The sequence below is a fragment of the Siphateles boraxobius genome, unplaced genomic scaffold, assembly GCF_051911475.1.
Source record: "Siphateles boraxobius isolate OS27281-9 unplaced genomic scaffold, OSU_SipBor_1 66, whole genome shotgun sequence".
NCBI classification, from domain to species: domain Eukaryota; kingdom Metazoa; phylum Chordata; class Actinopteri; order Cypriniformes; family Leuciscidae; genus Siphateles; species Siphateles boraxobius.
Window position 1 is genome coordinate 7,883,129 of NW_027509193.1, and position 16,724 is coordinate 7,899,852.

At 38.1% G+C, this 16,724-nt stretch overlaps 2 protein-coding genes across 5 annotated transcripts in view; both read left to right on the forward strand.

Annotated features, from left to right (window-relative positions):
- Nucleotides 1–8,176, forward strand: part of smurf2 (SMAD specific E3 ubiquitin protein ligase 2) — a 57,754-nt gene extending 49,578 nt beyond the window's left edge. Inside the window, exons 12-20 of the mRNA XM_077211956.1 lie at nt 441–648; nt 2,738–2,841; nt 3,910–4,024; nt 4,121–4,299; nt 4,865–5,002; nt 5,085–5,205; nt 5,286–5,487; nt 5,939–6,014; nt 6,870–8,176. Of these exons, the coding sequence (XP_077068071.1) occupies nt 441–648; nt 2,738–2,841; nt 3,910–4,024; nt 4,121–4,299; nt 4,865–5,002; nt 5,085–5,205; nt 5,286–5,487; nt 5,939–6,014; nt 6,870–6,969 (1,243 nt within the window). The 3' untranslated portion in view covers nt 6,970–8,176. The remainder of the gene's footprint in view (nt 1–440; nt 649–2,737; nt 2,842–3,909; nt 4,025–4,120; nt 4,300–4,864; nt 5,003–5,084; nt 5,206–5,285; nt 5,488–5,938; nt 6,015–6,869) is intronic.
- A 3,203-nt stretch (nt 8,177–11,379) lies between these two features.
- ddx5 (DEAD (Asp-Glu-Ala-Asp) box helicase 5) lies at nt 11,380–16,298 on the forward strand. Of its 4 annotated transcripts, none has more exons than XM_077211959.1 (13): nt 11,380–11,599; nt 12,476–12,650; nt 12,742–12,838; nt 12,917–13,050; nt 13,127–13,192; nt 13,273–13,414; nt 13,496–13,656; nt 13,743–13,915; nt 14,004–14,114; nt 14,211–14,272; nt 14,354–14,413; nt 15,276–15,510; nt 15,634–16,298. In XM_077211959.1, the coding sequence occupies exons 1-13, from the start codon at nt 11,559–11,561 to the stop codon at nt 15,665–15,667; spliced, it is 1,491 nt and encodes a 496-aa protein (XP_077068074.1). In that variant the 5' UTR covers nt 11,380–11,558; the 3' UTR covers nt 15,668–16,298. The 4 variants fall into 4 exon arrangements, with proteins under 4 accessions (XP_077068074.1, XP_077068072.1, XP_077068073.1 ...); XM_077211957.1 differs by having other exon boundaries at nt 15,276–15,497; XM_077211958.1 differs by having other exon boundaries at nt 11,422–11,599; nt 12,479–12,650; nt 15,276–15,497.
- The last annotated feature ends 426 nt before the right edge of the window (nt 16,299–16,724 follow it).

Below are 16,724 nucleotides of genomic sequence, written 5' to 3' on the forward strand. Positions count from 1 at the left end.
TTCGTCTGTATTTTTGGTGCTATATGAACACACCTCTGCCATCTCAATCCATCTTTATTTGTCAAGCACTGGAGTTTGTGAAGTCTTATTATGCTCGAGCAGCATTTGTTTCCTGATGCCTCATCGTTTGACATTCAGAAATCTAATGCAATGACATTTAACATTTTAGGTGTCGTTAAGTGTTCAAAAGTGTCCAGATACTTTTGGAGCCGACAGTGTATTCAGCATTATACCAGTTCAGGACCATACTGGAGCTTGTGAAGAGAACTTGTGTCCTCATTTCCTTTAGAAGCTCATTTTGTCCGTCTCTGTCGTGACGTACCTGTGAGATGGCACTGAAGGGGCGATGCTGCTCTAGCATCGAGGGTGAAGATGGGGTCAGTGTTTATGCATGCAGAATGTTTCATCTCTTTTTATTCCCCTCCACCCTTTCTCTGCAGTCGCCCCGGACAGCTGAAGCAGGAGGCTCAGTCCGTCATATCTCCAATATCTCCCGGAAATCTCCCCGAGGACCCCGAATGTCTCACGGTGCCCAAGTACAAGCGAGACCTGGTGCAGAAACTGAAGATCCTGAGACAGGAACTGTCCCAGCAGCAGCCCCAGGCGGGACACTGTCGCATCGAGGTCTCGCGTGAGGAGATCTTTGAGGTGAGAACGAACATCCGTCCAAATAATCCAAATTCACACTGATGAATGGATTCCTTTCCAACAGCAAATAATCAGTTTGGAAATATATTTGCAAACAATAAACACAGCTTATAATTAGGACTTGGTTATATTTCTGCCTTTTGACCATATTCAAGATGTATCTACACTACCATTGAAAAGTTTGGGTTCAGTAAGATGTTTTCTTTTCTTTTTTTTTAAGTAATACTTATATTCAGCAAGAATGCATTCGATTGACCAAAAGTCACAGACATTTATAATGTTACAAAAGATTTCTAAATTACTAAAGACTGTTCTTTTCAACTTTCTATTTATCAAAGTATCCTGAAACCAAATGTATCACAGGACAATAAATTCTATCAAATAACTGCAGCCTCTGTGAGCTTGGGAGACTTCTTTAAAAAAAAAAGAACGCCAAACTTCAGAACAGTTTTTTAATCAGAGGAATAATCATATCAGCCATTGTAGCCACATAGATACGAAATGTTTCATTTTGGAATTAGAACAGTAAAAATCTAATTAAAAATAAATACTTCTTACACTAGAAGGAATATTTTTAAGAATAGGAATACGTTTTACCAACTAAATTACCTTTCAGTTTTATTCCATTGGCATATAAAAAATGTGAAAAAGCATAAACCTCCCTAAATTTCATTAGATTGATCTTCTTTCCTTTTGCTTCTCATTGTAAATGTGAAATGCTTAGATATATTTGTACTGTAAAACAAGGCTAAAATACTGAGAAGTCAAATGGTTTTAGACTCATTTATAGTCATCATCCATGTAGCACAAATTCAAATGCACCTCGTGATCTTTTTTCACCGTCCCGTTCCTGCCTCTTTTCACCAACATTTTTATTCTCTCTACTCCATGTCTATCCAATAGAGTCAAGTCACCAAAACAAATAAAACTCTCACGGTTTCCATTTCTTTGGGCTAGTTTTTTTATTTTTTGTGCACCCTGCAACCACTGAACCAATCACAAAGCAGCAGAATCCACTTCACGGTCACTCTGTTGTCAGCCCTGAGACGTGTCGTCAGCATGGATGCAGATGGGATCTCTGTTGTTGTTCGAGGGTGTTAGTTGCACCAGTAACACCTGTCAATCTCACCAGCCTGTAATAGGAATATTTCAAAGCCCTAAAGGCCTGGTTAACCTTTAGCATTCCTAAGGCCTTTGAACTCAGCTGGATGTCACCCACAAATCAATTTACGTGTGGAATAAGCCATAATGCATCAGACATGTTGTTAAACCTCATTAGCATGCAGCAAACACCATGATGAGGTCAGCTAATGTGTGTAACATGTACTGCACACACTTCTGAGCCTCATCTCAGGCCTGTTGGAAAAACATTTATCCCCCCCTCGCTCAGCTTGAAGGGGTTTTTGGTCTGTGCATCTGTTTGGTCATCTGCTTTGGGGTGTTTAAGGGTGTTGAGCTGGATACGCACAGGCATTTCTGCATGCTGCATTCCAACATGCTGCGCTTGTTTTAATGTATTGCGTGTTCTGCTCTTGTGCAGAAATCAGGGTTATTATAGACAACTAAAAGTAAAATTCAACTTTTTTTTTTTTTACTGGAAATAAAATGAATTGTTTAAATAAATAAAAATCAACTTATTCTATTTAAGGTAGTTGCCAAGAAATCATTTCTCATTTTCATTTAATTTGATGTACTATAATAACTCATAAAACATTAAAAATGATTAAAAACTATATAGACATATTTAAACAACAATAACTGATACAAATGACAAAAACACACAACAAAAACTAAAAATAATTTAATAAAATAATTCAAACTATTAATAAAATCTATAATAGTATCTCAATGATACTAAAATAACACCAGCATATACAATTTTGTTTATAACCCTTGACAATTATGTGAAGCAAAAGAAATTGGAAATTAGTTTGTCACCAGAGTATTTACTAAGCCTTTAGTTTGAACTTTCCATCTCAAACATGACTGGTGCATCCTAATATACGTCTGTATAATGCAGTAGTAGATTTGTGACCTTTCTCTGTAACCCTTCATAAATGTCAACTCTGTGTCTCTACTATTTCCTCAGGAATCATACCGGCAGGTGATGAAGATGAGGCCGAAGGACCTGTGGAAGAGGTTAATGGTCAAGTTCAGAGGAGAGGAAGGTCTCGACTATGGTGGAGTCGCTAGGTATGAGTTTGAGTCGGAGCAAAGGCATTCATGTAACTTTTGGCCCTCTAGTGGTTAAAAAGCAGATATAAAGAACATTGTTTTGGTTGTACTTCGGCTCTGCCTGACTGGGATGATTATGACTCTTTACTACAGATAATGTTTTTTAATTAACAAAATTTGAATGTTACATAGTGTGCTTTTAAATCTGATTGTGAACTCAAAATTTGAGTTTTCTTTCTAAATACATGTTCATGGTCTTATTAAACGACTTTCCTTTTCCATTGATGAACAACCGGTTATCACTTTCCACAGTCCAATAAATTCCAGATGGGTAAAATCAACTCCCAGCATACATTTTTGAATGTTTCCTGTTCAACTAATACATGTATCACAGCGTGGCAGTAAAATGGCTTATGAATGCAGTTTCCTGCTGACTTTTAAAGCTTCTTTGTCCATCTTGTGTCCATCTAGTGTTAGGATTAGAGTATAACAATGTTACAGCCATGTTAGACTTAATGTAGTTAAACCAAAATGTATTCAGACACCTTCAACATTACTCACAATACCACAGTTTATTTGCTATGGTTTAGAAAATGACAAGAACTCAGAGTTAGCAAATCAGTTGATATTTCACTGGTTTTGGCCATCCTTCTGTTAGAATGTCTCACAAATGAATTATGTAGAATAGCTGTCAGCTGTTAAGTTTAAGTACACAATAAGATAATACCAATTTAGGTCAACCAATTACCAAGCAATGCTTCAATTTGTTCAGTCTGAGGTGTTAAAAGGTCGCATTAGCAATGAAAGAAAAACAACTTTAGCAAAACATGGTCAGGTCATGGTCAAGTGTCTGAATAATTTTTGGTCCAAAATTTTCATACATTTTACTGGTAGTCCACTGTATGAAGAATTTTTGGGCATAATATGTCACAGTTAACTTTGTTGCTATCCTCACTTACATAAATGAACTATAGTGTCTTGCAACCACTAGTAAAATAAATATAAAAAACGATATCTGCTGTCTGAATAATTTTTGGTTTGACTGTATGTTAATAGTTTGTGCCAATATGTGTTTTTGTGTCATAGAGAGTGGTTATACTTGCTGTCCCACGAGATGTTAAATCCATACTACGGACTGTTCCAGTATTCCCGAGACGACATCTACACGCTACAGATCAACCCGGACTCTGCCGTTAATCCTGTGAGTGGACCTGGAGCTGAAGCAGATATTCCTTTAATTCAAGCACTTTGCAAATAATGCTCACCTTTTATGTTTTCTTTTTTATTTGTTTCTTAGGAGCATTTGTCCTATTTCCACTTTGTGGGGAGGATTATGGGAATGGCTGTTTTCCACGGCCACTATATAGACGGAGGCTTCACTCTCCCTTTCTACAAGCAGTTGCTCGGGAAACCCATCACTCTGGATGACATGGAGTCAGTGGATCCAGACCTCCACAACAGCCTCGTTTGGATCCTGTCAGTGTGCTTTACACATCCATACGTCCATTTCAATATACACTCAAAGATGAACTGTAAAACAATTATTACTCTGGCTGTATTTTCAGCAGAACATGGCCTGGAATGATTCATGAGAAAAATATGCCTATGCTTCATAATAATAATAAAATGATAGTATATTATATTTTTGTGTATATATATATATATATATATATATATATATATATATATATACTGTATGCAGTCATTAAATCCAATTACATATAGGGGGGAGATATGGAGAGTTGGTCCCACTTTATATTAGGTGTCTTTTGACTACAATGTGCTTATGTCAAAAATTAATTGAGTGCAATGTACTTATTGTGTTCATATTGTATTGCAAAACACATTTTCAGCTTTTGAGGTGGGATGTGGTTACAGGGGTAAGGGAAGGGTCAACAGTAAAATTAGAGATGTATTCACAGAAATTAATTACAATGCAGGTATTTTTTTAATATAAGTAAAAAGATTTATATTTGCTTGTAGATAGAGAGTTGACAAAAAAACAAACTAATTTGTTCATTTTTTTCTTATGTGTATTTAGAGATAATGACATCACGGGGGTGTTGGACCACACGTTCTGCGTAGAACACAATGCATACGGAGAGATCATTCAGCATGAGCTGAAACCCAACGGCAAGAGCATCCCGGTCACCCAGGACACCAAGAAGGAGTATGTGAGGTGAGCGTGAGGTAGAGCTATCTTTCAACACCTTCCTCCTCCCATGTGTCTCTGCAGATGGCTTTAAGTTGTTTTTGTACAGGCTGTATGTGAACTGGCGGTTCCTGAGGGGCATCGAGGCTCAGTTCCTGGCCCTGCAGAAAGGCTTTAATGAGGTCATCCCACAACATCTACTCAAGGCGTTTGATGAGAAAGAGTTGGAGGTATGAAAACATCAGTCGTTCAAAGTTGCCATTGCCAGCCTTAACATTGAGCAGGGTTCAAGTGTTTCTCGTACTTTCAGCTTATTGTGTGTGGACTGGGGAAGATCGATATCAACGACTGGAAGTCTAACACCCGTCTGAAGCACTGCACGCCTGACAGTAACATCGTGAAGTGGTTCTGGCGGGCCGTGGAGTCGTACGACGAGGAGCGGAGAGCCAGACTGCTGCAGTTCGTCACCGGCTCCTCCAGAGTCCCGCTGCAAGGGTTCAAAGCCCTGCAAGGTACCTGGGGTTTCTCATTCAGGAAATCTGGAAAGGAAGCTCAGACGTGTGTACAGTTACATCAATTTGATGCATATATCATGGGCTAATCTATTTTATGATAGATAGATAGATAGATAGATAGATAGATAGATAGATAGATAGATAGATAGATAGATAGATAGATAGATAGATAGATAGATAGATAGATAGATAGATAGATAGATAGATAGATAGATAGACGTATGGATGAATGATAGATAGATAGATAGATAGATAGATAGATAGATAGATAGATAGATAGATAGATAGATAGATAGATAGATAGATAGATAGATAGATAGATAGATAGATAGATAGATAGATAGATGGTTTTGAACAAGAGTCTATCCTGGAAATTCAGTCATGTTCAAAGTGTCTTGAAATCTTGAAATCACACACATGTGTTTGTACTAAAACGTTTTATGATCAGGTGCCGCTGGACCACGACTCTTCACCATTCACCAGATTGATGCCAGCACCAATAACCTGCCCAAAGCACACACTTGGTGAGCACATTTCTTTTTCAAAGGACAATGGCAATATTTAGAAAGCAGTAAGATATATTCAAAATTGTATTATCTTTTTGTTTTTTATATTACCTTTTTATTAAATTGTAGAAATATTTAAAGTATTATACACTACCATTGAAACATTGGCAGTCAGTAAGATGTTTTTGAAAAAATTCATACTTTTATTCAGCAAAGACATTGCACTGCTCAAAAGTGACAGTAAAGACATTTGTAATGTTACAAAAGATTTCTATTACAAATTAATGTTTTTTTTAAACTTATCAAAAAATCCTCAACAAAATTAATCAAAGTTTCCTTAATATGTAGCAGCACAACTGTTTTCAACATTTATAATAATAAGAAATGTTTATTGAGCATCAAATCATCATATTGGAATGATTTCTGAAGGATCATGTGACACTGGAGACTGGAGTAATGCTGAAAATTCACCTTTGATCACAGGAATAAATTACATTTTAAAATATATTCAAAAAGAATAAAGTTATTTACAATTTTAATAATATTTCACACTATTTTTTCTGTTTTTACTGTATTTTGATCAAATAAATGCAGCCGTAGTGAGATTACGAGGCTTATTTCAAAAAATCTTATAGACCACAAACTTTTGAAATGGTGTGTATAAATATATAAAGAAAATTTAAAACAGAAATTGACACAGCTGCCTGTAGATTTTGAAGCCGATGCGAGGAAGAGCTAACACTTGTACTTAATCTTTTCACCTGATACAATAATCAGTAAATAAATCGCCCATTGGTACAAACTACTAACATTTTCTGCATTCAGACTCACTAATTCACCAGTGCCGTTTCTTTCTTTTCAACTTCACCTCAGCTTCAACCGTATTGACATTCCTCCATACGAGAACCACGATAAACTTTACGACAAACTGCTGACGGCCATCGAGGAGACCTGCGGCTTCGCTGTGGAATGATGGTCAGCGGCCGGCGCTCGCAGAGGAACCTTTCTCCAGGCGGGACAGTCCTGTCAGTCAGCCAACAGGCATGTGGGCCTCACGAGGACGCTCCGACAGAAGGGCGGATTATACGGCAGCATTCAACGCCTGATGCTGCTATACAGATATTTCTGCATTATTTGAAAAGAAGAGAAGAAAACAGTGGATCTTTTCAGCTGCTAGTAACTCTTTTACTCACTATTTTGGAACCTCCTCTTCCTCTTTTTTTAAAATTTTTTTTTATGTCCATACTTTGATTATTAGCATTAAGACAACATATTAACAGTATTTCATGTAGCATTTTCACAGACTAGACTTTAGGAGAGGCCGAACTTTAGCGGGGCACGCAGAACAAAAGCGTCCCGGCATAAGCTTACGCAGAAGCACTACTGTCCTTACCGAAGACGAGACAAGAGGAAGATGCCAATGTCAACAAAAATACTGCAAAGTTTGTCATTTGGGACTTGAAACTTTTGTTGTTGCACAGGGTGCTGATGTTCGGCCCGCTTGAGCTTTAGCAAGCTGCGGATGACCTTCCTCTCGATCAGGGAAACTGGGCACGGCTGGCCTCTTCTGGGCTGTCCTACACCAGACACCATCCTGACTACCTGTGCTCCATTCCTGGAGACTGGTGTCTCCCGCAGTCTGACTCATAAGCTTGTTGAAAGTGAACGAACGAATACATGAAATCTTAGGTAGGTAGGTAGTCTAGCTTTATTTTTATACGGTGTGACAGGACAAGGTTAAAAGAATAAAAATTATACAGATATAATATATTGGCATCGTTGCAGGAACCGTTGCCGATGTTTCCAGTGCAAAAAATGAAGTTTTAAAAAAGGATGTGCCCAATGAAAAAGCCTTCAGTGAGGTTGGCATTGGCTTGCTTTGAATGTCTGACAAGTTCCATCTTTTTTTTTTTTTTTTTTTTTTACGAAAACTACAAATTGTGAAGAAAAATATTTAAATATGCATTATTGGTGTCAACTTTTTTGGTAATGGAATTCTAATTCGTCTCGGATGTCAACTTAACCCTTTAAAATATTTAAATATGATGAATATGTATGAGCATGTTAATGAGATGTGAAATGTCTTCCATTTCATACCTTCTCATTATATTCTTACAGTTTTTTGTTGTTGTTGTTTTATCATAAGATAAGTAAATGCATTTATTTACCCCTCATGGAAACCAAGGGAGATGACTGTCTGTATCACTTGTTATTTTTGTGATTTATTATTAACCCATTGTAGTACCAATTTACTGAACTTTTTACCATGCAAAAATGTCACTTGCCTTTAGTGAGCATTACAGATGAACTGCAAGGAGGATCGCTGTACTAAAGAACAAGAAACAATTCTATCTTTTATAGAAATACAACAGCTTAAGGTGTCAATCTAGCAGAAAACAGCAAAAGCATGTCTGAAGTGCTCTTTGTAAGCCTCTGAAATGCACAGCTTGAAAACCTGTTTCTTCAGGATTATTAAAAGAAGCTGCATAAATAAACAAATGCAGTTTTATATATATATATATAAATAAATATATATATATATATATATATAGTTGAATGTTTCTGAGATGCTGCCTGTCTATAGCAATCCTCTATGACCATGGACTGTTGTTAAGAGTTTGCATACGCTGAAAATGAGCTATACATCTTTTGTTACTTTTTGTTATAAATTTTAGTGTGAAAGCAGGTGAAAAAATAATAAAAAAAAGCCTCTGGATGGATCAGTTAAATATTCTGAGATGGTGCTTTGTATAGTTATAGAGTATTGTTCATATTATGTGAGTCGCTGGCTGTCATTTATCTTTAATTTAATTAGATTTGAAAGAAAAAAAATTTTGCACATACACTATATAATGGCTGTATATAATAGGCAAAAAATATATATTTACCAAACTCTTTATGGACTGAATGATTATATATTTCATTTAAATCTGGTGCACACACAAAGATCTCTTCGTTATCTCTTTTAACCTTTTTTTTTTTTAACTGTATAGTTAAATACGCCTCCATTTGAACTGGATGCCCAGTTGACTTTGGGAGAGTCATTCCTTTATAGCATGATTTACTAGCAACACTTCTAACTTTCATAGCTGACCGGTGCAATTTGCTAAATGTAACACACACTATCATTTTTTGTAAGAGTGTTTTATTTTTGTGTGTAATTAGATCTGATTAAACTTGCCTTCTGATGGGATCACTGTGGCCGCCTGGTTCTGTATGACTGTCTGAATGATCCAAAAAGATATTCCTCTTGAATTATTCCTTCATTGAGGTATCAACCAATCATTCCAGTAATTGCGTTAAAGAGGATTCTGTGTTAAAATGGGTTACAACCTTGATGCATTACCTTATTTTAATTGCAATAAGAATGACTGCAAATACTACAGTATCGGCTTTGGTATTGGCAAAATAGTCAAAACTTCACAATCATTTTGCGACACCAAAGTGGGCTATTAAGCACCATCTTGGCACAAAGGGGCTGATGCCACTATTAGAATAAGAAAGACATTTATCTCCATCTTGAAAAGTGGGGGAAGGTGTAAATATTCCCCTTTTAGCAAGTATTCTAGGTGTCAGACTTGATTTGTCCAAATCTAAAGAAAGACCTTTTGCACAGACCTTTTGTACCTTTTACACAATGTAATGTAACCCAAAATGAGAGCATTCCCATTAAACTGCTTGTTTACTACATAATTGTACATTACCAATCACAAGTTTGACCTCACCTATCTCTTTCACCTCTTTCCGACCTTTTATTTTTATAATAATAGTTACATCGTCTGAGCTATGAAATAACACAAATGAACACATATTTGTGATTATACATGTAAAAAACAACAACATAATCAGTTCAATCTAGATTGCCACTCCCATACCAGTAAAATGTTTTTTAGTATAAAATGAACATAAGGCCCAATTTATATTTGTCAACAAAACAAAGAGTTGTTTGGATTGTAGTCTTAACCATAGGGGAAGACTTTGGTTCCCTCTGGGGCCAGTTGTTCAAAGGTAAACTGATCGGATTTTGGTTATCGGATTGGATCAAATCTTGAAAATGGGTTGTTCAAAAGGGAAAGAATGAGTCTGACATCAGATTAGATCATGGAATCCAATCCTAATTTTAATCTGGATCAAACCTTCAGTTTGTGTTGTTCAAAACTTGTCAGTATGATTTGGATAACTTTGATCCAAAAAAACAGTATTATCCTGATCCCAACAGGGGATAGGATTTCAAGGTGGATTCCAAGAAGAAAATGTAGTAAAACTTTTAAATTGGTCAAATAATACTTTTGTATCATTTAGTGTATATATACTTTTATTTATATTTTGCACTTGACTTGTGTAACCGTTGTAACAGTGATAAAGTAGATAAAGTAGACATAGGCTACCAATAAAGCTATTCAGTAAAGTAAAGTAAAAATAAAAATGATCTTGTCCCCATGAAATAATCCCCCAAACAGATTTCAATAACAAACAAAAATAATATAATTCAATTTTTCTGTCATTCATCACCGTATATTAATTTCAAAGAAACAATCATCAGAGATGAGCCTGTCAAAAATAATTTCTAGCAATTGCATACTATACGTCCAGTCAGTCCCTCATTCCAAAAAATTTTTTTACGACATTTTCAAAATATCTACAATGTATTTTTTTTTTTTTATCTGTTGTGGCTCAGATGAGGGGTCATAAAAGAAATTTACGAATGGAAGTGGATGTTTTTGTTATTTTTGTGTTTTGTCTCAAAATAAGAAGCATTTACAGTGACTCCATGTTGGCTCTTCTACCTGTTCTTTATAGCTAAAGGATATGTTGTCCCATTTAGAGCACTGGTAATCCGGATTTGGTAATCTTGAAAACTGTGTATCTGGATCAGGGTGACCCAGTCCAATGTTGCTTTGAAAAACCGGCATAAAAGTAAGACGGATTACCTGATCCTGAATAGGAAAAAATGGGATTTCCAAATCCAGATCATTTTGATCCAGATTAAATGTTTTGAACAACTGGCCCCTGGAGTTTAATGCCTGTGGTTATTATATCTTAAAGATACTTTCACAGGGTTTAAAAGATTTTATAAAAGCACTTAACTCTCTAGAGCCAATTAAATTAAACGTTTTGCATTGTTATTAAGTATTGACTACTGTTCTCTAATAAAAAAGTGCGATCATACTGACATGCTTTTGGACATGTACCATGGTAAATTCAAGAACCTAAGAGTTCAATCAAGGTAAATACCATTAAGTATAATTATGTAAATCATGCATTACAATCTGATACCATCATTTTATAATGGTCCCGTCACAATAGCTTTGCAGGGGTTTGATAACAAATATTATCCTAAAAACACATGAATCTTAAATCTAATCTCCAAACGCGCATGCTCAGCGACGAGGACGCGCGAACGTCACAAAGACGTCAGCAGTTCTCTGGAAGCCACTTCCTCTTCCTATAAAACTCGGCGGGTGCACGTTCTTATCGGCGTTCACAAGCAGTCACTGCGCATTACTGGGGAAAAAGAACGTCCTAGTATTTATTTTTTAATTTATAATCTAAGATTACAATATGCCTGGATATTCCGACAGAGACCGCGGTCGCGACAGAGGGTAAGAGTTTTTTTTCTTTTCGAGTGTTTTCGTAGGAAAATTTTTGATAATTTAAAATATGAATCCGGGCATTTTTTGTAAATGATTTGATTTTTGTCCTGTTAATCCATTATTTTCACGATATGTCGAATTAGTTTGCTCGGTTTTCTTGTGGGATTAAATCTGACCGAATGTGTGTTGTATAACAGTTAATGGGGATGCGTAGGTAACGTTTCGTATCCGTTTTCTCGATAAAAATCGTGTGGAAAAGGCGTGTCTTTTGTCTTATCTTGTAAAATATGTCGTAAACGTCTAAAATATCTATGTTAAAGTTACATTTAACATGAATTTCGTAGTTTTATGTCGTTTAAGGCCTCGTCGGGCCATGTGGCTGTGATGTTATAAAATGCCGGCCGGTTTTCCTCTTTGTCTCCTGCCGGTAGGAAATAAAATGGCAGCGGCTTTAAAACGTGGCGCAGAAAAGAATTCACGATGTCAATCGAAACCAGAGCTTTTGCCATCTATTATTCAGGCCTTTTGTGTTTTGCTTACCGGCCAATTATTGTCTCGAGTAAGAAGAAAAAAATGTTCATTACCATGTTTTTTGTTACAATGGTTTACCTATGCTATATGACTATGGCGTATTTATCAAAAGTGTTACGGAAATGCAATTTGACATGGCACTATGGTGTTGCCATATTTGTTTTTTGTAAGTATAGTACACATCATTTCTGTGTTTTTTGCGAGTTATTAAACGAAGGTACCTCTCCCAAAACACTGAAATGGGCATCACTATTAAAGTAGTGTGTATATATATATATATATATATATTAGACATCCACCAATTCATTTTGTTAAATCCAAATGTTTTACTATTATGTCCTTTTCATTTACCAGTAGCTACAGCAGTGGCCCACCACGCTTTGGAGGCAGCAGAAATGGACCTCCTCAGGGCAAGAAGTTTGGGAATCCAGGTGACCGTCTGCGTAAAAAGCACTGGAACCTGGATGAGCTCCCTAAGTTTGAGAAGAACTTCTACCAGGAGCACCATGAGGTTTCTCGGAGGTCACCTGTAAGTAAATACCCAATTGTGGGTTGTTATATTTAAAAATTCCCTCATCAGTTGGAGATTTTAAACTTGTGGCTTGTCTTTTGTATTGCAGCAAGACGTTGAACACTACAGGAGAACCAAAGAGATCACAGTGAAGGGTCGAGACTGTCCCAAACCCATCATGAAATTCCATGAAGCAAGCTTTCCGAGTATGTTAGTGTACATTTTATAATGTTCAATATTGAGTTTTGCAAGTTTAAACTAACCAATTGTTCTGTTTTATGCAGATTATGTGATGGATGTGATTACAAAACAGAACTGGACTGATCCAACCCCCATCCAAGCTCAGGGGTGGCCAGTTGCACTTAGTGGCAAAGATCTGGTCGGCATTGCACAGACCGGTTCGGGAAAAACCCTCTCGGTATGATGCTTATGAACCATCCTGTCATAACTTAGTTGAGTCATTTGAACAGGTTTTAATGAGTTTTCTTCTACAGTACTTGCTTCCTGCTATTGTTCACATAAACCACCAACCATTCCTGGAGCATGGAGATGGGCCCATTGTAAGTTCAACTATCTGTCAAGTGTAAATCTCAATCGGTGTCTTAAAATCAGAATTTAAATCAGGTGTTTTTCTCTTTAGTGCTTGGTGTTGGCTCCCACCCGTGAGTTGGCACAGCAGGTACAGCAGGTGGCGGCAGAGTACGGCAAAGCTTCTCGTCTCAAGTCCACCTGCATCTATGGAGGCGCGCCCAAAGGACCACAAATCCGGGACCTGGAAAGGGGTACGAGTGGAACCGAGCTTGAGTCTCTTTGGTACGCTTTTTAATAGTGTGCTAAATTTGTCTCTTCTACTGCTTTTTCAGGAGTTGAGATCTGTATTGCCACACCTGGAAGGCTTATTGATTTCCTTGAAGTTGGAAAAACAAATCTGCGCAGATGCACGTATCTTGTGCTGGACGAAGCTGACCGGATGCTTGACATGGGTTTTGAACCTCAGATTCGGAAAATCTTGGACCAAATTAGAGTATGTATTGTGTTGGTGTATTTTAACGTACTCATAGCTGTTATTTCTTGAGAATTTTTATTTTACATTTTTCATTCCTCCTTTAGCCAGACCGACAGACTCTTATGTGGAGTGCTACGTGGCCCAAAGAGGTGAGGCAGCTGGCTGAGGACTTCCTGAAGGAGTATGTACAGATCAACGTTGGTGCCCTGCAGCTCAGTGCCAACCACAACATCCTACAGATTGTCGATGTTTGCAATGATGGCGAGAAAGAGGACAAGTAAGTTCTGGGAACATTAAGAGTTACTAAAGTTTGGTTTCGATGGCTGTGTGAGGGAATGCATGACGATGAACTCGTTCCATTCCAGACTGATACGTCTGCTGGAAGAGATTATGAGTGAGAAGGAGAACAAGACCATTATCTTTGTGGAGACCAAAAGGAGGTGTGATGATCTTACTAGGAGGATGCGTAGGGATGGGTAAGATGACCTTCTCTGCTGTGCCATGTTAAGATTGCTTTGTGTATGTCAAATGAAGGAATTTCATTGGATTTTCATTGGATTTTTCTGTTGCAGGTGGCCAGCAATGGGTATCCATGGAGACAAAAGCCAGCAGGAAAGAGATTGGGTGCTCAATGGTACGTGTTTGCCATAAAGGTCTTGGATCAACTCATTCTTGGTTAATTCTCTTGATTTGACTTGTTTTCCTACTTCAACAGAATTCAAATATGGAAAAGCACCCATCCTCATTGCCACAGATGTCGCCTCCAGAGGACTAGGTTTGTTCCTTCTCAATATGTCCTTTAACATTTTCATATTGTGTTTTCTATGAAGTTCTGCCGTTTCCTTTTAACTGCTGTGCCTTTCTGAGCCCCTCTCACCTGAAGGTGGAGTCTTGGAGGCAGGACCTTGGCATGACGCGTCCAGGTTCACCAGGAGGGGGTAAGGAGCTCCTCTGTGGAGTTCTGCCTGTCTGCCAGCCAATCAAATTGCATTCAGAGGTGGTCGGAGCTCTGTGATTGGGGCGTAATCCAAGGGGCGGCATACCATGGAGGAGTGCGGCGCCGTTGGGTGGTCGCACTTGCGTCCTGCTCGCATCTGCTCTCGCGCAACAGCTTGAACTGTTGAACTTTAAGTATAAGGACTGGGCGTTTACGTAATAGGACGTGTCTTGTATAAAATTTTAGTGTTTTGCCATTGAGAGCAGTTGCTTTAATCTACATGCCTCCGCACTGAATGCGATTACCCGGCTGGTCGATGCGTGCCCTCCTTTTGCTGGCTTCAGTCATGTCGAGTCCTGCCAAAGAGAATCATATTTTCTTTCAAGTGAGCACCGGTTGGTTGGAAAGCTTGCGTCAGCCTTAAATTTAAGCCCTTAATCGGTCTTGTTTTTGAGCAAGTTGAGTCTTGGCAAGATGCAGCAGTTTGTCTTGTCACTTTTAATAGAGGACAATGTTAATTGTCATTTGGATCCTTAAAGTCCTGATTTTTTTTTTTTAAACCATCCTTTCCTCAGCATGGTAAGTCGATGACCTATCATTCATTTGTTTCCCTTGCTAACGTCTATTATTTTTGCTGCTGTGGCGGTGTGCACCCGCACTCCTCTATTCCTGCCATGGCACGTCCATTTTCTCTTAACAGATGTGGAGGACGTCAAATTTGTCATTAACTATGACTACCCCAACAATTCCGAGGACTACATTCACCGCATTGGCCGTACGGCTCGCAGTCAGAAAACTGGCACGGCGTACACTTTCTTTACGCCCAACAACATGAAACAGGCTCACGACCTCGTCTCTGTCCTCCGGGAGGCCAACCAAGCCATAAACCCCAAGCTCATCCAAATGGCCGAAGACAGAGGAGGTAAATCCAATTGGTGAGATACAAGAACTGTGGTTTACCTTCACAGTTTTGTCCTTCATTATCTCTAGAAGGGTATGGCTCGGATTTAGTTTAATCAGTTTGCGAATCCTACTATAACTCCTAATTTCTTTTCCAGGTCGTTCAAGGGGAGGGCGAGGTGGGGGGTTTAGGGACGACCGCCGGGATCGCCACTCCAGCAGCAGGCGGGACTTCAACAGCTACAGCCAGGACAACCGTAATGGTGGTGACACTTATGGGCAAAAGAAGGTGTTTGGAAACAAGACTCAAAACGGATCTAGTGGTTACAACGGCAGCAGCAGTAGCAGCTTTAATGGGGGTTACAGCAATAACGGACAGGGTAGTTTTGGCAATCAGTCTGGTGGTGGCTATGGAAACCAAGGCTATCAGAACCAGCAGTTCGGTCCCAATCAAGGGAGCGTTCAGACCAGCATGAACCACCCTCCACCGTTCCCCTTTAACCCTCAACAGATGCAACAGTCCATGCCGTTCCCCATGGCCCCTCCTGCATTCCCTCAGTAAATGCAGTTTCATTTAGCAAATCTTAATCTTTCATTGTTCTGTTCACGTAACTTTATTTCTTCAAAGCAGGTTGTAAAATGTACATGCTGTGCAGGATATTTTTTTCCCCTGCCCTCCCCCTTTTTGTTAGTTGTAATTTTCTTTTTTTAGTAACTTAAAGTTATTTTGTACTATGTAGAGGAAATGAAGGATCTACACTTGTAAAAATGTCAAGGGCCATTAATGGCTATTGCATGGTCCTCGAATAAAATATTAAATTACTTTTTGTGTCTGTCCATTCATGCTTTCCTGCTAGTTGCAGCTTTCAGTTCACAAGTCACTGTGTTAATGGATCTTGAATTGCTTGAGGGTGTAATATTAAAGGAGAGCAAAAGGAATTTGTTTACGGTTTAAGTGTTAAATGAAAAGGAACTGATCTTTAATATTTCTTACCAAGACCCACCCTATTTTCAATTTAAAATAAAAATGTAATTCATTTGAAGGTGATTGGTACCATAAGTAGGCCTATTAGCAATTATTGGGTTATGCTTTTAAAAAAAAATACTTCAGCTTATATTTTTGCTGCTTAGAACATGATTTAACTCATGAATGAAGACTAAAATCAATACATACCATTTTTTTGGGGGGTAATATCTCACATGAAATAAATGGAACACCAATGATAATGTTTTCATCTTCCTGATTAAT

Bases quoted from the DNA above. Each gene is read 5' to 3' on its own strand.
- ddx5 (XM_077211957.1), top strand. From the start codon at position 11,559: ATGCCTGGATATTCCGACAGAGACCGCGGTCGCGACAGAGG. The intron at 11,600-12,475 runs GTAAGAGTTTTT...TTCATTTACCAG, and splicing joins GACCGCGGTCGCGACAGAGG to TAGCTACAGCAGTGGCCCAC. The intron at 13,415-13,495 runs GTACGAGTGGAA...CTGCTTTTTCAG, and splicing joins AATCCGGGACCTGGAAAGGG to GAGTTGAGATCTGTATTGCC.